Below are 12,448 nucleotides of genomic sequence, written 5' to 3'. Positions count from 1 at the left end.
TGACCTTGGGCAAGTCACATCCTATCAGTCTCGGAGGCAAAGGCAAACCTTCTCTGAACAAATTGTGCCAGGAAAACTTCTTGATAGAATTGTCATAAGCCATAACAGCAATAAGTTGTATACATTGTGAGGTAGGCCTTCTCAGAGCTGGAGACGGGAGAAAGCAGGGAGGCAATGGCCTCTCTGACACTCAGGGTACCTGCTGTTGAAGAGTCTGATGTCAGAAAATACACCCACCCATATGCATATGCTAGGAGAGATTGCAACTCTTCAGGTTTCAGTGCAGTCTGCAACCCTGGAATAGAGGTGGAGGAAACTACATCAGCTAACACAGTTGTATTACTCTCATTAGGTTTTTTTTTTAATTAATTTATCCATGGAAGACTAAATGCAAAAAAAGAAGACAGCTGCAAATCTTCTGCACCCTTTCTGCATTTCTGGCAGGAGATAGGAAAAGGAAACTTCATCTTTCCCTGGATTGTTGTCTCCAGTTTACAAAACAAACCCAACAACTAATAAGGCCTCTCTTCGCCCAAATGTAGGAGAGACGCTGTCTAAAGAAGCAGACAGTGCTGAACATATTGTGTGCAGCTCAGGAAATTACTGTTTTGGATTACGGTTCATATAATCATCCAAATATGGTCATTGGTAGCTGCTCAAGCCATTCATAGAATCATAGAATCGTAGAGGTGGAAGAGACCTTGTGGGCCATCCAGTCCAACTCTCTATCAAGAAGCAGGAAAATGGCCATCCAGCCTCTGCTTAAAAGCCCCCAAAGAAGGAATCTCCATCACACTCCTATAGTTTGAAGCCATTGTTCTGTATCTTCAAACTACAGGAAATGAGATTCCACCTGAACATTAGGAAGAATTTCCTAACTGTGAGAGCTGTTCAGCAGTGGAACTCTCTGCCCTGGAGTGTGGTGGAGTCTCCTTTCTTCATCATCCTCTAACTCAGTATTATTTATTGCTTCGACTGGCAGTGATTCTCCAGGGTCTCTGGCGGAGAAAGGTCTTCTCTATTCTGCTATAGCTCCCAAAATCAAACATAATTAATAGTGATGGGTTATGAGAACTGAACTCCAAAACATCTGGAAGGCCATGTTTTCACACCCCTGACTTAGAGGCAGCATCTGTTTGCTCTTTTATGCATAAGGTTTAGAAAAGTTCCATATTGGTCAGGAAACAGTTGGATTAAACCAATGTAGTGTAAAAGCCCAAATATAGCATTAGCCAAACTGTGGTCTCATACAAGTTAGACTTAAATCAGTTCTACCTATCTACATTGACTAATATAAATGCTGGCAGAAGTCCTTAAAGCAAGCAAGCTGTAGGCTTCTAACCATCGTTGGCTTCTACTCACATCCTCCCTGGCCATTGGCTATCATGAATGGGTCTGAAGAGAATGGAAGGCCAAGAATAACACAAGCCAACAAGTATTTTAATCAGATATAATTTTAGATCATTCTTACAGAGTTTTTTGCGCTGAATTCAGAACTGTGTTTATGTTTTGTCTATCTCATGTCATTTTTGTGATGAGGCTAACTGAATAATTGATGCATTTATGCACTGATATCTATTAGATTCTATTGATATCAGTGTATAAATACATTAATTATTGAGTTAGGCTCATCGCAAAAAATACATGTGATAGAGAAATGTAAGATGTAAGAATGACCTAAAATTATATCTGATGAAAAATACTGGTTGGCTTGTGTTACACGAATATGATGCGAAATGTGCAGACTTTACAGTAGTCTGTTGTAATATTTCATCATATTTTAAAAAGCTGACGTGATCAGAAAAAAATAAAGACATACTTAAAATCAGCATTAAAAATTTATTTAAGCTGATTACAAAAAGTTTGATTTTGTTGGCTTGTGTAATCACCACTTGCAGGTTCCATGGCTGTGCCTTGATTTGAATAAAGGAATAAAGCACAATCCACCTTATTAGCTAAGCTTTTAATATTTGATTTTCCTTCTCTCTATCCCTCGGCACATTTTAGGTTGACTACACTGTTGCTCGGCGGCCACGTCCTGGTCGACCTGTGAAAAACAGGAGAAGGAAACTGCCCACATAGCACCACCTGAGCTGAGGGGACCTCTACCACTGTCTGCTTCTAAGCCCACACTGCTTAGGACACCAGGCACCCGTCTCTCTCTGCCCCCAACCACCTTTCATCGCGGATGCCCAGTCCCTGGGCATGTGATGTTAAGGGCAGGAGCAGAAGGAAAATACCAGCAAGAGGATCTGCTGTTGCTGCTGCCGGGCTCTTGGCGCCTTGGCTGTGAATGTGTCTGTAGCTTCACCAGTTGCCTGGGCCCTGAATCTCTCCCAAGAGGGACCTCTGAAAGCACAAGGTGCAGCTCTGGTCTCAACATTTTGGGGGCCGGGAGGGGCGAGGCTGAGGTGACAAAAGGAGGGAGGCTCTAGCTGGACCGGCCCATAAGCACTTCTCAGAGCCATTGTTTGCAATGCTCTGAAAGGGAGTTCCTTGTAGCAGTGCCGTTAGGGCCTTTGTCAACCTCTGCATTCCTGTCTTCCCTGCCCCTGGTGACATTGGCCTTCCCGCCCCGGATAGCTCTCAAAACCTTGGCAGGAGTAGCAAGGGCTGTGTGCTCCAGGAAGGGGGCATCCCTGCCCTTTCACTTCCCACCTTACCTCAGACCTGCGTGTGCTGTGGCACCCGGGTGAGAACCGGCTCAGGGTTTTAGTACAGGAATCTTTCTCTCTCTTTTTTTTGCCTCGCCAAAAACACAAGACACAGTACTAAGAAAGCAATAAGGAAAACAAGCCACATTTGTTCAGGGAGGATTTACTCCCAGCAACATGCTCCCTCCCAACATCTCCACTAATATGCCACCAAAACAGCTTAGTGGTGACAAAGCCCAGGTGGTAATTGAGCCTGCTCTCCTCCTTGGCTCTGGTTTGGGCTGTGAAAACCTCAAACAGACCCTCCCCAGTTACAAACTCATTCAAAAACTAGCCTTGGTTACATTTTTCTTGTTTTTCTCCCATATAAGAGAAAAAAATATCTTCAAAAGGAACACTCAGGTGACAGCGCAAGGGGGGAAGGATAAGGGAGACGAGGAGATTGAGCTCAAAATACAATTGACCCAGTTTTGCCAGAGCAAGTTTCTTTCATCTACTTCCCTCCCTCATAATTCAACACACACACACTACAATCCTCATCTTGAATGACCAAAATACTCCACATCCAACTCTTCCCCCTCATTTCTCCCCCAGTCCGGTTGCAACTCTTGATGCATTATGCAAAAGCACTGTGTAGATACTGTACAGGTTGCGCTGTGTTCCCTCCCCCTTCCTCCTCCCCATCCCTCCCCCCCCTCGCCCCGTGCACTTCAACCAACCAACCAACTTCGGCCTTTGTTTTGTATAAAGAAAAAAAAGGAATGGGGAAAAATACTATTTTCCTTCTTTGAGCTTAAATTTTGTTTTGTAAAAAATAAATTTACACAATTGTGAATTGTAGCTTTTCTATGGGAGCGACTTTTAATTTAACAGATGAAAATATTTTGATGGTTAGATTGAAGTTACTTTTTTTTGTTTATTTTTGGGGGTGTGTGTTTTGTATCAAGTATTAAATAATGTATTTAAAAGATGCCGGATGCGACTCTTCTCTCAGCACTCTCAGATGATCTACTTGGATGGCAATCACATTCAATCTTTTTTCAAAGAGGTCATAGCTAGGGTGCAGGGGATCTTACTGTGCCAGCCGAAATACAGTACCAAATGTAAGAGGTCATCCCATAGATTACGATGACGGTGACTGTGAACCAGAAAGGAACAAATAGGGCGCTAAGCACACAAAGCTTATAATAGCTACATTACCCGATTTCTTCATATGGACCAGTAATCTGTGGATCAAAAGATTTCACATAAAATTCCCAAATGCTACACCCAATCTTTGCTTCTTTCCACTTTTGTAGTCCTCGTTTCCTTCGCATCAACTCCTTCAGGGTACAGTAATCTCCTGGTCGGGTCACCACCTAAAATTCAATCTGTCCACCTGTATCTATCCAGAGGTAACAGCAGAATACAAGGAGGAACAAATCCCTCAAGGATTTTTGATCGAGATTCAGGACCAATATTAAAAGGAGAGTTTGTGTGGTTATTCCTACTTGTTATTTCTAAGTTAAAGGATAAGCTATTCATTCATCTATAATAGACTGATGATGTGGAGGTGACTTCAGCTCTGCGTGAACTGCGGGTTCGGGGGCCAGGCATGTCAAGCTACAAAGGACACAGATGAGTTGAAAGCAAAGAACAGAGGTGTTTATTCGCCCTGGCCAAAGCAGATGTCAGCAGATTCTGTGCTCCAAAAATTGACATACTTCAGTGCAAAGATATGGAAATATTTATAGGACTCTGACAGCAGTTTGAAACAAAGGACTTTTCAGCCCTGGTTGCTGATTAATCCAGATCATGGTAGTCTAGGATTTCCAGGCTTGTTGGTTGCGATACACTGTCTGCCATTGTTGCTGATTGGTCTCCAGGTTTGGAAGGACTTTTAATAAATTGCCATTGCCTAGTTTGAAATTTTGTGGATGTTGCTTGTTCCACCTCTAATGGGTGCAGGATGGGAAAGAATGTGGGTAGGTTAGCAGTAATGGGTGCTAATGATGGTAGTTCCCCAACCTGGGTGAGGGCAATGGTCCATACTAGTGAAACAGTGGGTAGCAATGAGTGTTGGCCAACCTGAACAGGTTCCTAGGAGAAGGAGCACAGGGGGTCATTGGGCAACTTCTGTGACCATTGGTTTATCGCCACTGTTAGCTGCGCGGAGGCATTGTTAGATTATGCCTACCACTGAAGGGGCAATGGGGTTTCCTATGTTCCCCCCTGGTGAGTATATGAGTGCTTGTAAAACTTGTATGAGTAGGCTAAAAGTCATCTGTGAAGGTTAGCCCAAATTAGGTTTCTGGGTGAAAGGCCACCTTGGATATGGCTATCAATACATTTCCATGGCTAAGGGTTTTAGGGTCCCAGGGTTTCAATAACAGAAGTACAATATTCTTACAAGATGTATTCCATATCTGGGACATAACACAGTTCACCTATAGTTTCTTGTCTCCTTTATCAAGATCAATAATGTAATTATGTTCACTCAGCCAGTATGACCAGTTTGCTTGTCTTAGCACTTGTGGTTTGCTTTGCTAGATGAGAAAGGCCTGATTACCTGTCTGAGTCTTCAGCACATTCTAAAGATGGCCAAATGTCTCCAAGGGTTTTTTTTACACTGACAAAAAAATCATACCTAGCAGCTGTTGCAATCTGGACAATATTCTTTATGATTCACTAAGAATGCAATACTTTGTGACAGCATAGGGCTTTAATCTGGTTTTAAAAAATTGCCTTTCAGCTGTTTTCCAGTAAATCCAAACTTTTTTGCCATGCGGTCAACCCTCCAAGGCAGCATTATATCTCTATGGAATTGGGGCGAGTAGTAGTAGGTAGAACAAGTTGGTGGAGATGGCCTGGGGCAGGTGGTAACATGATCATTCCCACCAAGAAGTTGTTCTTTCACCTCGCCACCATCTCCCACTTTCTTTTCCTATAGGATACTCAAAGCAATGTTTTTAGGTTTGCCAGGATGTTAAACTTTTTGTCCATTTAAGAAGATGTGTATGTCCATTAGATGTGTATGACCATTGTCCTCACCCAGGCTGGGGAGCTACTGCCATGCAGATGCTTGTATATCAATTTATCAGTATTAACACATTCCCACTTAACATAAAATATGTATATTCACATGCACAATAGGTGGTGGTGGGGTGTTGAGGTACTTATTGCTGTAGATCTGAAAATAACAAAGGATTGGAGATGTGAACTGTCTTTTTACACAGAGGTGGGTTAAGCATGGAGAAATGTGTGGCCCATTATGGTAATTTCACAACATGTATGTCTGTATGTCTGCGCCATTAATGGGGTTACTACAAGGTCAATGAGGACCGAGAAAATATAGTTCAAAACATATACTGTACATTTTGTCTGTACAGACAAGCTTCAAGTTGTGAGCTTTATACATTTCTTGGTGCACGGTTTAACTGGCACAAGTTAAAAGTGCTCTTGTGAGCATCCATGTCTCTGCAGTAGTTTCTCTGCAATGGATCTGCTGTCATATATGTCTTTTTTTAAAAAAAATTCTGATGTATTTCTCATATTTGGCTGAATGCCTGAATTGACTTATTTAACAATACATTGTGTTTTCCAGCATGTTAACATTATTAGTTAACTAAAATGTATAAAACATGTCTTAAATATTCACTGCTGAAAATGCAAAAATAGCATAGAAATCATGCTGGAGTGAGGTAGGGATGGGATATGTGTGTGTGTGTACGCATGTGCATGCCTTAACTTCACCTTACAACTTCTGCTCATCACATGGATTTCACAGTATTTCCTTAAGCAAAGAAAAATTGAGGAGGATTTGCCAATTCCCTCCTCTGAAACAGATCCTTCAGCACCAGTTATTCATTGGCAGTCACAAGCAGGGCACTCTTATGCTAGGCACTAGTTCCCAACTTGTGCTCCATGAGGCCCTAAGGGCTCCTTGTGTACTTCCCAGGTGCTGAATGAAATTAAAGAACCAAGAAATAAAAAATTTGAATCACAATAAGAAAACTAAAAATTACATTCTGAACAGAAATTTGCTAAGTTGAATTTTGCACCAGGACGCTTGGTCATTTTGCTGCCACTGGCTCCAAAATTATTGTAGTATGAGACAGACAAATGACGAGGCTGAGAGGGGCACCGGCCTGTTGCATACATAGAAACTGAGTCTGAAAAGCACTCTGTGAATCAAAAAGGTTAGGAACTACTTTGCTGGAGGAATGGCTTGCCACCATTGCTCTCTTCCCACAAACATAAGATCATGTTGCCTGAAGTGGCAACCCCCCTTTCCCTAATGGCAGCCTCAGTGTGGAGCAGAACTACTGTACAGTCTACATGTTCTTCAATGAAGAAATCACCAAGGGTGAACCTGGGCTCAAAATTCAGAAACAATTATTTTTTAATCTTCCCAGAATATGATAAATGGCTAATTTCAGAGGGTGAGACAACAAGGAGCTCAAAGCAGTTTACAGTGCCCTGAAGAAGAAGCAGATGTAACTGAAATAAACAATTAACAGCACCTTTCTAATTCTTGTTGTGATAGGGAAAAAATTAAAGATCTCAATGATCACAAAAGGACATCTAATCACATTGTGGAGGAACAGAAACAGGAACTTCTGTCCCACACAAGTCTTGCAAAGATACCAATTTTAATTATAACAGTGTTATGTAAAAGCAACGGGATACGTGATATGATGCCACATTGCTTTACATGGGTTGCACCAAAGAAAACGAATTCCCAGAAATCTAGAATTAAATGAAAGGTTATGGCCAAAGCAAGCAAAGCCTCTCTGATGATTGATGTGCAGTAAAAACCAAGGTATAAGAACTTCAAGAATCTGATATGAGAAGGGCAAGACCCTCACAGTTGCATTAGCACAGGCAATTTCCATGTCTCTGCCAATATTAAGCACCTAAAAGCAACGAATGAATCTGTCCGCCTAGGGCACTATAGAATAATGAAATGTCCAACAGGAAATAAGTTTTGATTTGAAAATGATGTATGTATAGATCAAACTTTACGATATGTAAAGAATGTCTTGGGTTTCACCAGAAACAGCAAGGGTTACCTTTTGATTATAATTGTCATGGGTACCTGTTAATGTTTCTACTGAAACATATCAATGATACCATGATAAGCACTTAAAATATAACCACTGAGCTAGACATCCTTCAAACTTTCCATTGGGAGCAGAGGGTTGCATTTGCCTGTGCTGATGAGCAGTTGTTGAGTAAAAGGCAAGAGCATAAATAGATATTTGGTGTGTTTTCCACCTACAGCACAATAAGTGAAATGAAAAGGAAAAATGATGAAATGAAAATACTTTGACTAAGCTGCTAGTCAACTGGCTTATGAAACAGTATGCATTTAGAAATTCAATTGAGAAGAAGTAACATGCCTAGGAGCAATAGTGGGTAAACTCCTAGTGTTTAAAAAAATGGTGTGCATATGATTGCCTTTTGTTTAAAAATTGTAATATAATCCATTGAATGAGCAACAGAGTGGCACAAAGAGACATGGCTTAGAAGATTGCATCTTCCACCATTTCTGAGGACAAGTAGGAAAGCTGAGGCAATGTGAGGAGGTCACAGGACACAAACCACTCAGGGATGGCTTGCCAATGCTCCCCCTTTCCATAAACTCACACTACCTAATTACTCTGTGTGGTGGCAAATTTGGTTCTAAACAATAATGCCATCTCTGTACAGTACTTGCAATGTTTAGTTGACTCTTCACCGGGTTACAGCCAAAAACTTTCTCTAAGTCTCCTTCAAAGCACAATGAACAGAACATCACTCTCTACCTGAGCTTCAAAGTTACTTTTGGAGGACTAAAGCTCCCATAGTCCTCAGATTTTAGACAGTACAGCCAGCGGCTAGAAACGTCTGGGACTGTAAACCAAAAAGTCACTTTCCAAGTCTTTACCTCTGAGCTAAAACTCCATCTCTGCTTCTTCATAGCAATTCAAAGATGTCACCAGAATTTACACAGGTCAAGGTTTAGCTATTTTTTGAAACTGAGTTTCTAAACAATAAACATGAATAGAAAACGGTGGGAGGCCCAAACTGAGTATGCCTTGGTTCTTACTGGTCACCCAAACAGTCCTTTTTAAAAGTCAATTTTTTTTACATCTGAGTATATTATTAAAAATGTGAGAATATGATGTGAATTTTCTTGCCACTAATGACAGCTTAGAATACAACATTCTCCGCACAATGCGACAGCTGCTGTTTTTCATTGTCACTCGGTGTAGTCAGAGATTCTTGACAAAATGAGAAGAACAAGTGCACATTGTTTTCAAACTTGTGTTGAGATTTTTGTGCTAAGACGTTTGAGTGTAGAGGTAGGTTACTGAGTTCCTGTAGCCTTACAGGTTACTTCTCCTAGAAGTTGGAAATTTCCCTGATGACTCTCAAACTGATAAATAGTAAGACAGTACTGCAAAAATAAATACAGAAAACTGTACTATGAAGCTTTAGCCCAGGCATGAGCAGACGTCTGCCCTCCAGGTGTTTTGGAATTCAACTCCCTAACAGCATCAGGTCCTTTCCTTTCCCCCCTCAGCCATTTAAGCTACATAGGGGGAAAAGGAAGGGGCCTGAGGCTGTTAGGAATTGTGGGAGTTGAAGTCCAAAACACCTGGAGGGCCGACGTTTGCCCATGCCTGCTTTAGCTTCATCAGGGTTTCTTCACTCTTTATAAACTATTTCATCACATAATAATCATTATGCGTAATAGTCGCACCTCCATTTTTTGGGGTGGCAAAATAAATATTTTTTTGTTCCTCGCATAAGAACTGCAGAGCCATTTGGGTCTGATCCCCTCTTCCTTTCTCCGTTCTTCAAAGGCAAGGCAGCTTAAAAAATCTGAAATAGAGGTCTCTGGAACTCGGATCTTCCCTCCTTCCTCTTGGGCAAGGCAATTTAAAAATACAAACAAACAGAAACAGAGCTGTTTGTTTGAGGCTGCATTCTCCTCCTGTCTCAGATGTATGGCAATTTAAAAACAAACAAACAAACCCAGAAACCAGAGAATCTAAGGCAGATTTTTTTTTCAATGCATAATAGTCATACGCCCTTTTTTCAATAAAAAGGAGATAAAAAGTGTGAATGTCATGAAATACTGAGCCCCAAAAGAAAATAGCAACACTAGTGTCCTTTTCTGAACAGAGCTACATTATAGAATGTGGACTGCAATAAGTGAAGAGCAGAAATTAAACTTGTACATCCTCCCTTTCCACTGTGAAGTGGTGAGGATTGTCAGGAATCCAAGTAAGTTCAACACAGGTCATGAAAAAAGGGTCTATGCAGGTTCCTCAAGGAAGAACAAAAATCCAACAAAGGCTTCCCCCAGGCAGGAAGCAGCCAAGCCTTTAAGCTGCAAGGCTATTCAATGCTAATCAAGGTGATCAATTGCAACATTCACACTTGCCTCAAACAGGAAAAAAGAGTTATTTCCACAACTCTGAACATTCCAGAGATATATAAACCCCACTTGCCTAGTTTCCAACAAACCTCACAACCTCTGAGGATGTCTGTCATAGATGTGGGTGAAACGTCAGGAGAGAATGCTTCTGGAACATGGCTATACAGCCCAGAAAACTCACAGCAACCTAATAAAGCATCAAATTATGTTGCGAACAATGCTAGTAGCTGCCTTTTCCAGTGGTGTCAAGGGGAAGCAAGCTAAATCCGATGGTCTGGAGCCATCCAATTCTTCAAAGCCTGGACACCTGATGATCCATTTTTTCTCCTGTTCCCACGATCTATTCCAGTAGTTATACAAGTGTGGTGCAACATAAGCATTCTGACCAACTGAAACTGGTAGATCTGTCCAAAGGCCCATTCCATCAAACATACTGTTTCCCACAGAATGCCAATCATTTGATTGTGGGAAGCCGACACGCAAAATATGAGGGTAACGGCTCTCTTTCAAGCAACTGGTATAAAGAGGGACGTATTTGCTGGGTTTTAGGGGCACAGAACCCCCATGAAAGTGAAACACTGCAAATGAAAAAAAAAGCAATTTCTTAACCTAAGAGAACACCTCTCTATGAATTTCTGGGTCCTCCAGGATGATTTTAGAGCCCATTGGAAACTGAGCAAAGAATCTAGGAGGACCTAGAGATTTTTAGAGAGAACATTTTAATCAAATCTGTGAATAATCAATTCTGCAAAAATCAAACCTGGAAATTGGGAGGGCCAATTGCACTCTTTAGTGTACCAGAGGTGGTTATTAGCCATTGACCTCTCCCTGAAAACAGATGAGAGCCGAAGAACAGAACGTAAGAGGCTACCGAAAAGTGAGCCCAGCATAAAATTGGCTCCTTATCAGAAGACTCAATACAGAACAGTAAGCATTAAGTGTTTAATGACAGTAAATAATTATAATTATACAACAATATGATCCACCTCCATGCCAGACTGAGGGGCTACATAAGATACCTTTCTCAGCAAAAGGCTCTTTGTTTGGGGCCAAGCAGGGAGTGTTCCCTGCTCAGGTAGGTATGCAAAGGATAGTTGCCTCCCCCTCCAGACTGGAATGCAGTGCTGCCCTCTGCAGTTGGCATTGCCATAGGGAGAGCAAAACATTAGGAGAGAGGAAGGGGAAGGGCGGGAGGAAGAAAAATCTGTCAGCAAATTAAGCACTCAATACCCTGCCCTTCATGAAGGCTGACCCCCTGCTACAAGTGCACAAGAAAAGGGACAGAGGTAGGGAAGGGACGGAGCAGTTAGTGCGTGTTTGGACAGCAGGCAACATATGTGCCTTGCCTCAGTAGACTGATTTAGGGGCTTCACTTGGCAAGCTTCTTCATCCGCGCATCAATGCTGGCAAAATTGTCCTCCACAGCAGCAAGGTTCTCCTTCATGGTCTTCTGAACCTAAGGATAAAATGTGGAAAGCAGTCAACAATAACTCGCCTGTGCAATTTGGGGGACGTTATCACAGGGGCCAGCTAGCATCATGCTCATAATAATTTGAGTCCACAAATGCTTCAAAAAAATTCTGAAACCTGCTGTGATATCTCCTGGTCAGAGGCACTGAAACTCTGAAGAGGCTCCATGCTCCCTACCAGTTAAAGAGCTGGTAAATGGAGAACATTTTCCTACTTCTTCATTTCCCTCAACATTTCTCTGGGGCCATGATGGAGACTTCCACACAAAAGGAAGGGAACTAGCAGAGATGCCACTCCTTTTCAGGAAGGGGTATTTCCTGCTTCATGATTTGGAAAAGGCTCTGCCACTAGGCCCTCCCACAACACCAGCTCTGCCTGCTGTTTCCAGTCATGGCAGGATGCTATATCACTATGTAATTCTGCTTCCCTAGAGAAGCAATAAAAGAGTATGACCGCAAGCTACACGTGGCTCCTCAGAGCCATTTTTCTCCATAGATCTTTTTTTAATCCACCCATTTCCTATTGTTAAAAATGCCCCCTGTTGACTGAAATTTATCCAGAAAGGCTTAAAAATATGGTTAAATGTCCTTCCTGCCACCTAAAGGGTATTTGGAGACATTTATGTGATTATATTTTCCAGATGCATTGTGGAGATGTGGCCTTTCATGGTCTCAGCGCATTCACTAACCTTCCACAATTGCCCTTCCCGGTCCTAGAGATTGTGTGGTTGTGTCAGTTGCAGAGTAGTTTGGAAAAGTTTATTTTTTTTTGGGGGGGGGGGGGGGGAGAGACGGGACTATGACTACCACAATTCCCCACTCTCCACAAAGCCATATTGCTTGAGGGTTCTCAGCCCTAAAAGGTAATTTCTCCAATTCTCAACAGCAAACCCACACAACCTGTGGCTCTCCAGATG

General features: G+C 42.0%; 2 protein-coding genes across 4 annotated transcripts in view; one reads left to right on the top strand and one right to left on the bottom strand.

Annotated features, from left to right (window-relative positions):
- The window catches only part of mbd6 (methyl-CpG binding domain protein 6), a 43,546-nt gene extending 39,922 nt beyond the window's left edge, over positions 1-3,624 (top strand). For both annotated transcript variants that reach the window (XM_008115067.3, XM_008115068.3), the window contains exon 13: positions 2,008-3,624. In XM_008115067.3, the coding sequence (XP_008113274.2) occupies positions 2,008-2,082 (75 nt within the window). In that variant the 3' untranslated portion in view covers positions 2,083-3,624. The remainder of the gene's footprint in view (positions 1-2,007) is intronic.
- A 7,366-nt stretch (positions 3,625-10,990) lies between these two features.
- The window catches only part of dctn2 (dynactin subunit 2), a 48,042-nt gene continuing 46,584 nt past the window's right edge, over positions 10,991-12,448 (bottom strand). For both annotated transcript variants that reach the window (XM_003223642.4, XM_016995224.2), the window contains exon 14: positions 10,991-11,518. In XM_003223642.4, coding sequence (XP_003223690.1) covers positions 11,432-11,518 — 87 coding nt within the window. In that variant the 3' untranslated portion in view covers positions 10,991-11,431. The remainder of the gene's footprint in view (positions 11,519-12,448) is intronic.

The sequence above is a fragment of the Anolis carolinensis genome, chromosome 2 (assembly GCF_035594765.1).
Source record: "Anolis carolinensis isolate JA03-04 chromosome 2, rAnoCar3.1.pri, whole genome shotgun sequence".
In the NCBI taxonomy this organism is placed as follows: Eukaryota; Metazoa; Chordata; class Lepidosauria; order Squamata; family Dactyloidae; genus Anolis; species Anolis carolinensis.
This window is presented reverse-complemented; position numbering and strand designations above follow the sequence as displayed.